Source organism: Drosophila simulans, chromosome 3L (assembly GCF_016746395.2).
Source record: "Drosophila simulans strain w501 chromosome 3L, Prin_Dsim_3.1, whole genome shotgun sequence".
Taxonomy (NCBI): Eukaryota; Metazoa; Arthropoda; class Insecta; order Diptera; family Drosophilidae; genus Drosophila; species Drosophila simulans.
In genome coordinates, this window is record NC_052522.2 from 17279504 (window position 1) to 17295346 (window position 15843).

Consider the following 15843-nt stretch of genomic DNA (forward strand, 5'->3'; position numbering starts at 1 on the left):
AAGAACATTAGCTTGACTTGCACATTTTTCCCCAATCCCCATTCCCACACTGCATAAATCTGTTGGCGACGGCCACTTTGGCCAGATGTGAGATGCGAGAGGAGCATTTCCGCCAGCCACTTGGCCAAGAACTGCAATTGGCAGGCAGCGTTTTGTGGCGGTTTAGTGTGTATCCGAAGCCCAGGGCTCCAGTCGAGCCAAAGCCAGAGCCAAAATCAAAGCGAAAACCCAAACTAAAGTGGGGTAAACTTTGGCAAAAGTGAAGGCAGCAACAGCAGCAGCCCGGGAGTCGTTTTGCTGACGACGACGCCCCGTGTAAAAGTCAAATAGAGGAAACAAGTTGTTGGCTAGGGTTACCAGATATATGTATATATATGCGCACATATATAGGTGGGTATGTAACAAGTGCAAGACACAAACACACGCACACACGGATACAGATACTGCTAGAGATGGAGATACAGAAGACCAAGTCGGAGTCTCCAGCTCATTTAGCAGTTGCCAGTCGCGAGTTGGCGAGTTGCTGTGGCAGTTTTAGAGCAAGTGACTGGGAAACTATTCCACACCACTACATACACTGGCGTCGAAAAGCAAAAGCAGACACACAGATACGCGTTACAAAGCAGCGAATGCAGCGAGCGGAGAGCCAGATACGGATACCCATACACACACACACACACAGGCGGAATCAGAAACCCAGCCAGCTGAGCGCAATAGTTTATAGACGGGCCGCTCTCTTTTCGGCTCTCCGTGTGGCGTTTGCCGCCTCAAGTAATCAATAAAATTGTTGAGGTGGGTTAGGAAACTGTTACGAAGCCGTTGACGTAGACTCGCTGCTTCTACCGCCGCTGTCTCTGCCGCTTCTACCGCTTCTGCCGCTTCTGAACGCAGCGCCGGCGGCGGAAATTGCGCTATTTTAAATAATGTTTATTTCGCCTATGGCTGCCCGACTCTTTTTCTGTGCATTGTTGTTCGTTATAAACATTTCTGGGTCTTGCCAAATTGACATTTCACAATTTTGGCCAGTGAAAGATGGGGGAGTTTCAGACGAGGCTGATTCATTGCCACTTAATGGCCCGTTTGTATGAAAACAAAATTAATAGTCAACAGAAATCGATACAGAATTTAAATGGAAATACCATCTAAAGAGATTATCTCTAATCAAGAGTTGTTTCAAAATAATTTAATATGCATTAAAGTTTTAAATAGAACCATTACGAGGAATATGTTACATATATTCTAAAATTATACGCTTATAACATATATTCCAAATTACATACAAATCATAACATATATTCCAATTAATTGATTAAATGAATAATTAATCAATTTCGAATTCGCGTATTTCTTCTATATTTTATTACGTCAAAATGCGTAAGAAGCATATCAAAGATGATTGTTATTGTTTCAATCAGAAAGTTATCCTTTTTAAGTATTTCAAAGATTCCAACGAAAGGCTTTACAGAACGGAATGATCTATTTCCTCTATCGGAACAATTTAGTTTAAAAGCTTGCAACTTACAATATCGCTTCATCAAGCTCTTCTTGTAGGCCGCCGATCTCTCCGCCTTGCGTTCCGGCTTGAGTCGCATCCTCGCCCGCTCGCACTGCGCGGAGTCGTCGGATTCCGTGCCGGAGTAGGTGCGTCCCCGTCGGCGACTGACCGCCGAGGCGGCAGCGGCAGCTGAGGCGGCTGCACTGGTGGCTCCACCCAGCGACAGATCCAGTGGCGAGTCGTAGCCGTTCTGGTACTGCTCCAGCAGCTCCTCGTCCTCGGCGTCCGCCTCCACGTCCGCATCCGCGTCATCAACATCCTCTAGAGTCTCCTCGTCCTCGATGTCACTCATGGGCTGTTGGTGCTGCTGCGGCTGCAGAGTGGGCGCTGCGGTAATCACTGAGCTGCGCTGCAGCTGCTGCTTTCGCTCCCAGAGGATCTTGGACACATCGTCCAGGGTGCTGCGCGTCTTGTCTGGCGAGGAGGGAGAGTGGTGGTGTTGCTGCTGCCTTAGGTGATTATAGAGCACTTTGAACTCGCGACAGTCGGAGGCTACGGACTCAGACTCCTCTTCATCCTCTTGAACGGGCGGCGATTTGTTGGAAATCTCTTCTAGTGACTCGGGGACTTTGGTGGACGCAACTGGACTTGGACTTTGCCGCGCCATCACTGACTCGGTATCAACTATGGCACCTGGTTCCTCCCCATTAACTGGATCCTTCACCTCCTGCCTCGTCTTTTGCAGCTTGACTTCGTCTTGCACAGTAGGATCCTCCAGAGTCTTGGACTGCTGCTCATCCTCCTGCAACTCAGCTCCTGCTGGCGGTGAGGCTTCTGCGGGTGCGGCGGCTGCCGGCGGTGGAGATGTGGGCGTCACGGGCGAGGCCACCGGCGTGGGCGTGGCCGAGGACAGCGAGGAGCTGGAGGAGGATGAAGACAGCGACAGCGAGGACGAGGAACTCGAACTGGAACTAGAGCTGGAGCTGGACACATTGACAAGCGATGCCGCCGCCTGGCTGGCGAAGTTGTGTGCCGAGGCGGCCACCAAATGTTGCACCATAATCATTTTGCACGACGCGGCGTATGCGTGATGTCTGCGTTAATGGGTTTGGCGATATTGCGTATACGCAACGTTTTACACTCTAGACATGATTCTTATGTCTGGTTTTTTAGGGGCTTCAAATTTTCTTATTAAAGAAATTGCACTAAGTTTTTGCACTCGGTTCGTTGCTTGTTTGTTTGTTTGCTTGTTGGTTTATTGTTACTTCTTTACGCTTGAGGTATTTGTTTGATTTCGAAAATTGATCAGGTTTTGAACTTTTTTGCACTAATTGTGGACGTTTTTATATGCTAACTTTCTGGCTTAAACTTAAACACATTTTGCTACATTAGCTATTACATTTTGTTTTCCCGCGGGTCAAACATTTGCTTGTTGCTTGCTTCTGTTTCTCTGGTATTCTGTGTGTGTTTTGGCTGTTCAGTTTTTCTCTGTTTTGGGCCGCTAATTCGTCGCTCGCCGCGGCACGTCATTTATCTCTTACGGTATCAGCAAAACTAAAATCTAAAGTCAGCACAAAAACCGCTGCGAGTGTTTGTTAGGCGCAAACACCGAACAACAAACGTCGGCTTCGACGTCAGCGCCAGCAGCGACGCCGACTGCGATGCTGCGGCTGCAAAAGCGCGCGCGCGCCCCACTCACCGATGCCCCAATACCAGTGCACCAGTTCCCCGCTCACGCACACACACTTACACGAACGCACGCACCGCGGGAGAAACACACACTTGCACAGGTGCAAAAGAGCCAAATCGGCGGACTGAATGGGGCTCGCTCGCTCGACTCGCTTACGCCGACTGAACGACTGAATCGACGGCACGACGTTGCTGCCGCTGCCGCTGGTGTTGCGAAAAACGTTGCGAGAGAGCGCAAAAATGGCAAACAAACGTAATCGCGGGGCAAAGACAGGGGGAGACCGAGAGAGAGATAGAGAGCACGCGAATGTTTGGAGCTCTCTCTGCTGCGTCTTCCTCTTCACCCCCACCACCTCGCTGTTGCATCGGTGTGTGTGTGCATGTTTGGGGGATTTGTGTGCCACATGCGCATTTGCATGCAATTCTCGAGGGGAATTTGGCGGGTTTTGCGGGGTGGGGATGGAGGAGGGAAGAGGGACATCCACAGTAGCAAGTCCCTCAAGAATGTTGTCAAGTTAGGATTACTTTCAGCTGCACAGCGAAAAATGCATTCCCGCTTGTGAGACTTAATCTTTAATTTGAACCATTTTAAGTTTTTAGTATATGACTAAAGGATTTATGTCATTAACAGATTTTGCAGCCATTGAAATCTTAAGGAATCTTAAAGAAAAACAAAAGTTTTACAATGCAATACAAAGAAACTATCCGAAGTCTCTGGAATCTCCTTCAAGTCAACGCACTAAAAAGGGGTTATCAGCAACCCAAGATTACCTTTCTAGATCCATCCGTAACACTATATAGTGATATAGGCATTATTTCGAAAAATGTCCAATATAAAGTTATTAAATAATTAAGATTGAAAAATAAAATATTAATACATAAACAACGATATCTAAATATTTGCATGTCAGAAATATGTTCATTTGTGAATGGAAAAAACCTCTTTATTAATGTATTAAAACCTATTTTAAGAAATATGATCATCTTAATTTCAATTAACGGAATTACAGCATTTTTCCCGATGCCCCAACAAAGGCTGATTATTTCCCCTTAAAGATCATTACACATCATCGGGAGGGATTAAAACTAAAAGTAACACAACAATCACAACAGCCAGCGACCCAGACCCAGTGCTCTCCACTCTCAGGGCTCCACTGCCTCCCTCCCCCCTTTCTTCATCGCGTCCTCTCTTCTTCTCCGCGATTCTCTGGAGAAGGCTATCGGTGGCTCGCCAAATGGGTCAGGCCCCGTCAAAAGGGCTAAGCGATCATCTGGTCTGTGTTTTTGCACAGCGAAGAGGAACTGAGACGGGGGATGAGCGAAAGGGAACGAAGGACAAGGGGGAGCAGATTGGGTGGCTGCAGAGGATGAGGAAGGGGAAGGGGTGCAGGAGAGCGGACGTCGCTGCTGCAATCGACACGATTATGACTCAATGCAAGTGTATGTAAGCGCTTTTCTCTGTCTTTGTGAGAGTGCCAGCAGCACTCTCTCTCACTCACTCGCTCTCACTCTCTTCTTGCTGTCTGTCAGTGGAGCAAATTTTCACTTTCCGTTTGCTTAGTGTTGTTGGGGGCCTTTCCATTTACTTTGCCGATTGCAATTCAAGTGTGCGAGCGGGAAGGAAGCCCCGCTTGCCGCTTGTTCTTTCTCTCTCTCTCTTCTTTCCTCCGTTGGCATATAATGTATGTTGCAAATAAAGGAAGCAGAGCAAGTAGACGGCGAAGAAGAAGAAGAAGACGGAGGAGCGGCAGAAGGAAGAGTTTTGTTTTTAGAAACAGCGAGGGCGTAGACGCAAGGGGGGTGGGTCGGCGGATTTTAGGGGGCAGGGGGCGAAAAAGGAGGCAGCAGGCAGAAGAAGGAGAAGCTAAATGAGGCGACGTCGACACAGACATACTTTTGCAATAGCTCTTTGTCTGTGTGCGCCCGTTTAAGTGCAAGAGTGTGTGTGTGAAATGAGTCCAATGTACCCACAACTAGGGGTGCACTCACAGAAAACAGGTATGAGATTAGAATTTTAATATGACCTCGTGATATATTGATATTTTATTCATTTCGTTTTATTTCCTTGCAATAGTCATTGTGAAAGTTCTTTTGAATCTATCCCATATACACATCGAATATTTATTATTTGCAAGCACAACCAAAAAACAATTTGACTAAGGAGATTTTGTGAAGAATATACCCAGTTATTATGATAGGAATTATAATTGTTTTAAATATTCTCTTAAAAATGTTGTCTTCTCCGTATTGTATTCTCTCCGTGTAAGATTTAGCAACAAAGGCAAGGGTTTGGGACTAGAAGAATGGATATGGGGGAAATGTTTGGGGCTTGACTGCCGCCGACGGCTCCTTTTGCCAGAAGAAACAGCAAAGCGAGGGGACTGAGACAGACAGACAGCCAGTCGTAAAAGAATTTGTTGAAGAGGAAGCGCATTAGGTGGCTCTGCTCCGCCTGCTGGAAGCTTCCACCTCTGCTGCTCCGTGGCCACAGCTCCTTGACTCCTTCGGCATTGGAATAGGCGGGCTTGGTTTGGGTGCTGACTGTGTAGTCGATTCATGTTTCAGCAGAAGTCATTGAACAGCTAACGACAAATGCTGCACACTGGTTGATTCGAATGGAAACTAATCAACGCGTTGGAGATAAGCAATAGCTTGCTTTAAAGATAAGTATCTTCTAAGGCTGTTAAGACAGTTAAGTATGCTGGAGTAATAAGCCAGAGATAAATTTATCGTGTGAAGTAATTAACGTTGCGTGATAAAGGATTGATAGCATTGAATGAATTAAATTTTAAGCCACAACCATATAAAATACAATGTTGAAACACATTAGGATTAATGCTCCGCACAACAGTTAATTTTAAAATAAATTTAAGTAAATTATTAACTATGATCATAAGTTATCAGTCTTAGTGTTATATCTAGATCCCCTAAATTTGAACGACGGAAGAAAATGATCCTGGCGCCACTGTGCTAAGCTGGACGACAACACAAGCGCCACCTACCGCCAGACAGGCGGACAATGGGCAAGGAGGATGTCGGAAATGTATAAGCAGGGCAACAGTTTGGGGTTTCGGTTCGGGTATAGCTTTCAGCACAGCCCCACCAACACACACACACACACACCAACAGACCGGACAAAACCAACTGTATATTGTATATGGTATATGAGCGCATCGTCATCCAGAAATTTCGGCAACAGAGCAGAGAAAAGCAGCGCAGCAGCGTCGGCGAGACGGGGTATTCGGTGTTCGCTGTAAACAGCAGTGAATGACCTCATATCATCTAATACACGCGCCGTGCACTCAAACCCACCGAATTCTGTCGCACTGGCTGAGTGACAAACCGAACCGAACGACCCAGCGACTAACTGACAAACCGACTTGACTGACTAACCTGCAGACTGGAGCTAAAAGCTGGAACAGAAACAGAATCACAATCGCAATCGCCGCGCCTCCCGCCCCCATCCCGCTCCCATCGCCAGATTACGATGGCAACGTCGAGGCGACAAAACCTGCTGCTCCTCCTCGCTTTCGCACCAAAGAAGTCTAAGTACACAAGGCGAAATGTCAGCCAACAGTTGCAATCAATTGGAAGTTGATCTTGAGTAATTAAGCAGCTATCTCTGAAATATCCATATGTATTTGCAAACTTCAAAGGAACTACTATATTTGCCTATATAATTCTATTAGAATATTTAAAATCTACTTTAAATGACCTGCTAAGTTCATTTCATGTCTAAGATCACAGTCACTTTGTATAAATTATTTATTAATGCGTTCATAAATCCTAAAAATTTCTTTCTAATTCTGTATTTATGTTTTGATTTTTGCCTGAGTGGAGAAATAGAAGCAGAGCAGACTTTGTAATTGTTACGGCTTCGCTTGGGGGAAGTGGGGGCATCTCTTTGTTCATAGCTCGTAATCTTGCCGAAAAATTGTCCGTGTAGTTTCTTTGTCTCTTCAGGAAAAATGGGATGTGATTGCGGGGCAGAGGGATCCTTGTGGGTTAAACGAGCGACGTTTATAATGTCGTCGAATTGATGATTGCGACTTTGATGCTTGACGAGATTAGGAAGATGCTGCAGTCTGATGGATACCCGATATCAACTGCAAACACGTGACCTGTTGTCGAATGGAACTTTAACGCTCGATTTGATGGGAAACTAACATTGTCAAAGAGCGTTTGTGATGAATTGTAGACGAATCTATAGATGGGCTAAATTAACTGATGAGTCATGCATTCTCTATTGAGTCTTAACTGCAACTGCACTTTAAATCCGAAACGAATTGCATATTCGGTTGTCGTTCACAGCTTTCTACAAATCTTCAGGAAGTTTCCACTGCCCTCAAGAGAAAGAGTGAAAACATTGAACACATGTTTAAATGGCATTCACCTTTGGTGCAGAAAATTAAAGCAACAACCAGAAACATCTCAATTCAGCGGTTTTTCATTATCACTCCGCCATGGCCTTCAGCCAGTTTCAATTGTTTCCCCATTTTCAGCCATCAGCCATCAAATTGGCAAAAAAAAAAGCCACAATAGGTGCAGCATGCTCTTGACCATCAGCAGAAGCAAAAAGAATTATGCACCGAGACCGCAGAAGCCGAAAAGCAGCCGCAAGTGTACATATACCGCTGCATCTTTAATGGCGGCAGCCACGGGGCGTATGAGTAATTCGCTTGTTTAATTTGCATGTAAAGCGGCCATTACAAGTGTCAACTCTTTCGGGCCGCCAGCAGCAGTAGACCAAAGCCTTGACCGCGACTTAGGCGTGCGAGTTCTTAACTTGTTATTGAAATGACGTACATGGAAAGAAACATAGCAAAAAGATCAGAGTGCAGTGCAGACTTCTCATCATGATTAAGAATTATGATGATGACAAGTTTTTTGGCGCTGATGCTGGCAAGTTTCGGCCAGCCAATGTCAATGATAAGAAAACCACTGTTTTTCGCTGGCTGTCTGTCACTGCCAATAACGAGGCAAGAGATTGTTGTTCGTCGGGGGCCATCTAAAATCCCATCCCATCCCATGCCATCCTAGGCAATGACATCTACATCCAAGATGGAGTCAACTTTTATGCGTTTTAATTAAACGAAATCGAAAGCGCCAGACAGACAGACAGACGGACAGGCCAGACCGACCAGACGGACTGGACGTACCCGACCGAAAGGAAATTGCTGATTGTGCTGCATGCAACGAACGTTATTCCGCTGTTCGCCGTGGCAGTAACTGTTTTACTGCTCATTTGACCAGCAAAACCCAGCTACACTTGCACTTGACAACGAAAATGGCACAACAACATGAAAAACTCCGAGTGGTAGCTGGAAAAACTCGTCGTTGTCGTCAGCCGCAAAACAATGGCATTCATCCTACATTTTGGCCCGAAAACAAGTTGCTCATACGCCCCATTGGCATTGTTTTGCTTTTCCTTTCTGTGAGCCACCCCCTCAAGTCCCGCCATTTCGGCTTCAGCTGCTGCACTTGCACTTTCTTTTTGCATTATGGTCTGGGGAAAAACTTTCGATTTTCTCGCTTATAAAAATAGTGAAAAAAAAAACATGAAAATATTTCGCTTGGCAAGAAAAAGAAAATGAAAGCGAAAATGCGAAATGGAAACGCGCAGAAAAAAGCAGGCCAATCGATGGGGCAAGGAGGGAAGCTGAAGCTGCAGCTAAAGCTGAAGACCTGAAATGTGTTAGTTGGCGACTTCCAATTGCAGTCTGTCTTGGCCTGGGACCTGCCGTCAATTGCGCTAAATGGCAGCGGCAACAGCAACAATAGCAACAACAGCAACACCAACACCAGCAACATGCAACATCTATGCTCAGCGCAGTTGGCCATTTGATTTGATGTGGCAAGCATAATGGGCTCCAGCTGAGTGCCACATGCAGGTCCATGTAGACAGGCCCTCGGGGCAGCGTCATGAAAACTAATGGAACAGCTGAAGCTCGGACGTAATGGGGATACGGATGGAAGTATCTGCAGATCGGGTTCTTTAGGAAGCAGCTCGAGGGAAACTTTAGAAAAGCATTGCTAGTAAGGATAAATAGTTGCCAGTTTGGGTTACATTGTCTTAAACTTTATTGGAGTAATCAAAAACCAAACAGTTTCTTTGATGTGGAAAATGAATTAAGTTCAATAAAATCGGAATTTAAGATAAAAAATTTAAAGAATGCATAACTATTCTCAAACCAAAATCAGTTAGCAACTACTAATTCACCTCAAAACAAGTAGTTAGTTTCGAAAATCTAAACTTATTTTTAAACATTTTCTATAAAATTTCCAATAACTGACTATTAAACAAATGTAGTTTATCTCTAATCATGTTTCCCCAAGTCTCCCAACTCGATTAGCCGATCAAATCATAATCACCGTCAACTGCAGCGAACTTGGCCCACTGAATGTTGCCGTTGAGCCCGTCAATTAGCGGCAGCAAGAAACAGCGGTAAAAAAAAACAACCGCAGATGTGAGAGAAAGGAAAACCCATGATTTGGCTTTGGCCACCAGGTTGGATGACCAAGCCGCAACTGCAGTGGCCAGCGATCGCGAATCTCGAGCTGCATTTGTATGCAGCGCCACTCGAGCATTCGACCGTTTGGCCATTCATAATGAAAGTGAATTTCGTACGGGTTTCCTCGGTGGCTCTCCGCCGTGTGAAGCCAAGCATCGATCTGCTGGCCAATTTCTAATGCTGTACGTTGCACGGCATGGCTCGGTGTCTTTTGGCCAAGAGCAAGGCAAAACCAGTTGGTAGTGTTGGCCGGGTAAAAGTGTCTTAGTAGGACGCTTTTGGCATCGTCATCGCTCGGATCCGATGGATACGATGGATCGTCTTGGATCGGATCGGGTAACACTGACTGACTAACTGAGTAACAGACTTCTTGGTCATGCAACGAGCGTATGCAGAAAATCAAAGGAAAAGCGAAAAGAAAACGCAGCGGGCCACATGTGGAATGGCCAACAGTTTCACATTCGCCGATTTTCTTTTCTTTTCGTTTATTTTATTTTGTTTACATTATATTTGATTTGATTTTTTTTTGGCACAATCATTTGGCTGCAATGTCCACGTCCGTGGCGGAAAGTATTTATTTTAATTAACAAATCGCGTTGGAGTGCCGAGAGTTGGTTGCTCGATTTTCAATTGATTTCCGAAAGCTATCAATTTGAGTTTTTACTTTCGCCCATCTGACAGTTGATTTGAAATGTCAACTCAGTGCAATGGTTGAACAGAAATGCAGTTTTTAATAAATTCGTTAATGAATCTAAAAGATAAATGTGTTTAGGTATTGCTTTTCTGAGAAGGGAATATATCTCTCTGTTCTACTTAGCATTTTGAAGGATACAAATTTGAACTGTAGGAGTAAAGCTCTTTTGTACGAATATTAGATCCTCCAATGAGGAGGTTTTTCATTTATCCTTATTTGAGAACTTCTTTATTTGAGTCTTTTAAAAGGGTCACATTGCTTTCCAAAAGTATTCTTCGAATGCATTCTCGATTCTCCCCGTTGTATATCCGCAACCTTGTCTATAAGTCTAACAATTGACCCCGTATCACCCCGGCCCACTACAATTATATCCTTCCCAGTGCGAACCCCCCGTAGATGGTTGGCTTCTAATGAATATTGAAATTCAATGGAAACACTTTTCTCGAAGTCTCCCGTCTCCGTCGCTCCGGATTCGTTGTCTCGCTCAGTGTCAGTCGCCAAACAGACAAAAGTTGATTAAACTGCACAATAACAAACGGCAACAACAACTACAACGGCCGTTTTCAAGTTCAACCTATTGTGAGTCCGCCAGATACAAACGTAAATTCAAAAGAGCATTTCGACTGGAAAATTCCCAAAAAAAAAATCAAAAAAAAAAATAGAAACACAAAATAAAGCAAGAAAAACAAAATAATTCATACTAATAATCGAAAGCAGCCAACGAAGCGGGATTTGCAGCAAAAAGTTACATTTGCACAGGCGAACAAGTGCAACATAAGTCCCAAGCGAAATTCTCACACATTATTAAGCGTTGATTACCATCGAAAAGTGCAAAATACGACGAGCTTGTTTATAAAAACTATTAACTAAAAGTGCAAACTCAAAGCCTCTTCTGCTTTGTATCTTACAGATACATCGGTGTTGTTTTTGCGTTTGCCTTTGCCACTGCATTTGCCTGTGTTTTCGTGCGTTTTCATTTTCATTTGGCTTTTCGGTTTTTGTTGTTTGTTTACGTGTTTTATTGAAAACGATTTTCAATGCCATTATAATGCACTTTGTCTGCGTGTGTGTGTGTGTGTGTCCGTGTGTTGTAAACGCAAGCAAAGCAAACGTCCGTCTAACTGTACGGCCGTCAACCGCAGCCATTGGGGCAGCGGCGTTAGAGGCAAGGCGGTACGGGGCTTTTGCTGGCAACGGTGGCGGGGATGGCGGAGGGGGAGGGGCAGCGGCAGGGGTTGGGGCGTACATGACGACGTCGACGGAAGCAGCGCAGCGAACGGCCACGGCGACGACAACGTCGACTGCAACTGCTCATCCGCCAGACGATTGGCTAGTGACTACTACTAGAATTTGCACGAGGGTCGCAGGGAAATGAAAATGTATCTTATCAGTTGTATTTACTACGGAATATTACGTTCCAGAGATTTGTAAGTTTTAATTTCATTTATAATATGTTAGCAATATTCGGTTATCTCCCTCTATGTAAATTCAATGTTAGATAACTTCCTAACAATACAAGGACCTTTTATAATATATTTCTTTGTTCATTTGTGGTTCTTTGAAGCACAATACTTCTTTTTAAATACTGTTCCAAATTCAAACTATTTTTCAATTTCTTTGCTTATGTCTTACTAGCTTAAAGTTAGATATATGTACCTTCATTTATAAGGTTAAATTTTAACACACCTATATATGTGTTATGTACAAATAAGTTAACAACAAATAAATGTTGGGTTAGGTTATGGCTAAGTAAATTACTTAAAAAGTCATTGAGGTAGGTCAGATCTAGAAAAATGCACAAAATAGTGCAACTGCAATCAAGAATTGAGGTAGGTTGCATTCAAAACAAGTGATATATTGTGCATCAAAATGTTGTAGTCGCCAAAAGGTCAACGTATCATTAACCATTTTCCGAATAAAGTTTTTTTAATGAGTCTAAAAGTTATTATTATATGCTTAGTGCTATTTTCCAGCTCTTACTTTTTAGTATGCAGCTAATTAAAACCTTTTCAATCGGCGTAGGATGTTTCTGGATGTGCCACCATCCACTTTGCTTGCCCCACCCAGCAGCCAACGCTAACCGGGTCTTATTAATATGTTGCCAAAGGAAAGTTTTCACCGACATGGATGGCCGGCAAATTGATCGTGCAATAATTACTGCATAGCAGCCAGTTCAGTTGCAAGTTGCAACTTGCTGTTGCAGCAAGCTGATGTCGATGTGGATGCTGCGGCTGCTGCAGATGCTGATGATGGAGTTGTTGCTGCAAATGGAAAGCAACGAGAGGGAAAGTGTTGCCGCTGCCAGTTGGCAGTTTTCATTTTCCATGGCATGCCGCTAATAATACCAATCATAATGGCGCATAATAGACACACTGACATTGAAACGCGGCGCACTGGGTGTGTGGGAGTGAAGGGGGTGGTGGCAGCGGAGTGGAGCGGCAGACAGAGTCTGCTGCCAACACGGTAGCCCCAGTGAGATCGATTGGCATCGTCGATCATAGCCAGCAGCAAATAGCAAACAGAAAATAACAAATAGCAAGCAACGCAGCAGCAAAAGCAGCGCAGCGGCAGCGTCAAATTTTGCAATTGCAATAGCAACTGCAACGCCGACGACTGCAACGACATTCAACCGATAGAAGTCAAAGTTCTGAGAGAAGGCGACAGATAACACGTCACTTGACTCGAATGGGGACATGGACAACATGCGTGCCTCCCCCCAGCCCGTTCGCCCCCTTCCGTTCCGTTCGCCAGCAGAGCAGCAACAACAACAACTGCAGCAATTGCAACTAAAACAGCAACTACAACAGCAACTACTACGACTGCGAAAACGACGAGTCCGGCACTCGCCGCTGCCACTCGAGAATCGCAATGAATTGTCGTTAGCTTCGCCATTACCCCACGGGCAGTTCACTGGGTTCTCCTGGCCCCCATGGACCCCCCCCCCCCTCCCCCCTGACCACCCCGCCATTACCCCCAATCAGGGCCGTTCGCATAGATCTCAGGCACACTGCAAACAATTTTAGAGCAATTAGAGTGCATAACTGTTGGAGATGTTAACTAGTTGGCGAGAATTAATTTAGAAAATATTGCTAATAGCTAATTGAAATATTATAATTTGTTCTTAAAAGATGACTGTTGTATTTTAAAGTATATTTCGTCTGTTTCAAATATTTCCAAAACTTTCATTTTCAGATTAGTTCAATGATTTTTTTTCATTTAATACTGACATTTTTTGAACTGTAGTTTTTGAAAGTAGTCTTAAATGCATTAAATATAAGCTTTTATGTTGTTAAAAATATAATATATGTTTGCTTTTTAATGTTGGTGAACTTAATGTTCATCTAATTATACGAGTAATAGTTGACCTTTTTTCTGCCAGTGCACTTTTTGTTTGTAATTTCGCATTTTATTTGAGATAGAATGTTGCGCGTATCGAACGCTGCCACCGCAAAATGTTGCAACGGGCTGCAGCTGAATCGCGGCGATCGATCGCATGGCAAAAGGGGCGGTGCAGCTGGGGGCGGGGGCGTGGCGCGGTTAGCTGCGTTTATGGCCGTTTGTCCGACGGTAGCAAAAAAAAAAAACATTTTTTTAATTTAAATTGTTTGTTGTTGCTGTTCTGGGTTGTGTTTCGATCTTTTTTTTTTTGCTTTCGGTTTGCCTTTCTATCAGCTTTGTTTTATTTCGAATTCCCATTGCGTTGCAATTGCAGTTAAAGCCAATTGCTGTTGTTCCTACTGTGTTAGTCGCAGTTTCTTGACGTGTATTCAGTAGCCAATGTCTCTGCCAGTCGGCGATTTGTAAGGATAAGGGGTGCCACAAGCACTTTGATTGATCAGGAGTTATGGTTATGACGGTTTCAATAGGATATCTTTCAAAATTCAAGGATCATTCGTAAACCAAGTAAAAGTAAGGTTGGGAAACTTCCGGTAATTCAGCTGCACTGCGATAAAGTGTCATAAAATAATAACATTTTAATGACTGAACTTTAGATATTGGTACTTTTTCTGAGTTAATCAGTTTCCTATTTGGAGCACCTATTAAGTAGCTTATAGGATCGAAAATTGGGAGTCCAGCAGATTAATGCATCATATTTTAGCGGCAAATTGGTAAAATTTCTTGATAATGAAGAACGACCTTAAATAGATATGGTAATGGAATATTTCCCAACCGAAATCCTTGAAAAATATACTTAAAGATACAAAAACTAAAAGCATGCTTTAATGTTTAATCATGATCAAGCATTTTCTGCACATATGTTTGCAATACAGCCAGCTGTTACAGATAGCTAAATACTATTACTTAAAATTTTAAATTAATTTATAACCAAAAGAGTTAGAAGACATTTCCTTTCTGTTAGTGATCCCTGTACCAAAAAAGCACCCTGTACAGTGCGAACTAACGCACAATTACCCACAGACACAAAATGCATGCCAAGAGTCGGACGAACAGCAGTGCTCCTATATGGACAGCGATATATATAAACACATTGAATGCATTTTATTTGCTTAGGCATATTTTTAATTTGCGAGGAAGGAGAACAAATAATGAGTGCCGCACAAAATGGCACACGGAGCGAAAGAGACGGAAGAGTATCTGGTTGGCGAGCGAGTAGCGAACTGCAAACTGCAAACTGCGAACTGCAAACTGCAAAATGCGAACTGCAAGCGAAACGAACGCGAATGCACGAGTGCGGGCAAAATAATAATAGCAACAAAATTTTCCTTTTCTAGGTCTAGGCCAGATGCACAATTACATTCTAAAATATGCACACAGCTGAGTGTCTATACGTATATCTCTCTCTCTTTATATATATAGATATATATACATATAAATCGGTGGGGAGCGAGCCATGTTGCTGACGCTTGGAGCTCCGGCTGCTTTCAGCGGCAACAACAGGTAACCGAAATGACAGCACTTGGGATTTAGGGCCCCCACTTGACTTCCCCATTATATCGGCTTACTGCATATGGGCATTTAGGTGCGGGGAATGCAATACAATGCGATATCCGCGATTATTCACCGACTTGCACTGGTCTCGTTCGCAGTTCCTGCAACCTATAAATATTAATATATGGGGGCACACGTATTTGTGGCCGGATTATAGATGCACACAATGTAGTCAGACATCCGCCTAATATTTTCTGCAATCGAAGTGGCTGCTGGCATTGGAGTTGCACTGCATTTTGTTCTTGCACATTGCTTACGCATAAAATGCTCGCTTTCGCTTTTCACAGACTACGAGTGTGCATACATACAAATGTATCTGTTTATTCGTTTTGAAGGACAAGCCCCGTGTGTCGAAGTGTCTGGGTGTCGATCTGCATACCGAGCTGCAACAAGCGCAGAAAAACAATCTATTTACGCATAGACAATGTTGTCGCCAAACGAGAACGCAATGGATGAAAATTCCCTATAGGTGGCACCTTTCAAAGTGCTAAATACACTCTTTG

The 15843-nt window shown here is 43.9% G+C and overlaps 1 protein-coding gene across 2 annotated transcripts in view; it reads right to left on the bottom strand.

The window, feature by feature from the left end:
• Window positions 1-15843, bottom strand: part of LOC6738482 (ecdysone-induced protein 74EF) — a 42677-nt gene that overhangs the window by 13185 nt on the left and 13649 nt on the right. Inside the window, exon 1 of one of the 2 annotated variants that reach the window (XM_039293570.2) lies at window positions 1523-3370. The exons of the other annotated variant lie outside the window; for it this stretch is intronic. Within the exon in view, the coding sequence (XP_039149504.1) occupies window positions 1523-2561 (1039 nt within the window). The 5' untranslated portion in view covers window positions 2562-3370. Of the gene's footprint in view, window positions 1-1522; window positions 3371-15843 lie in introns of those variants that run through there. 2 annotated transcript variants of the gene reach the window in all.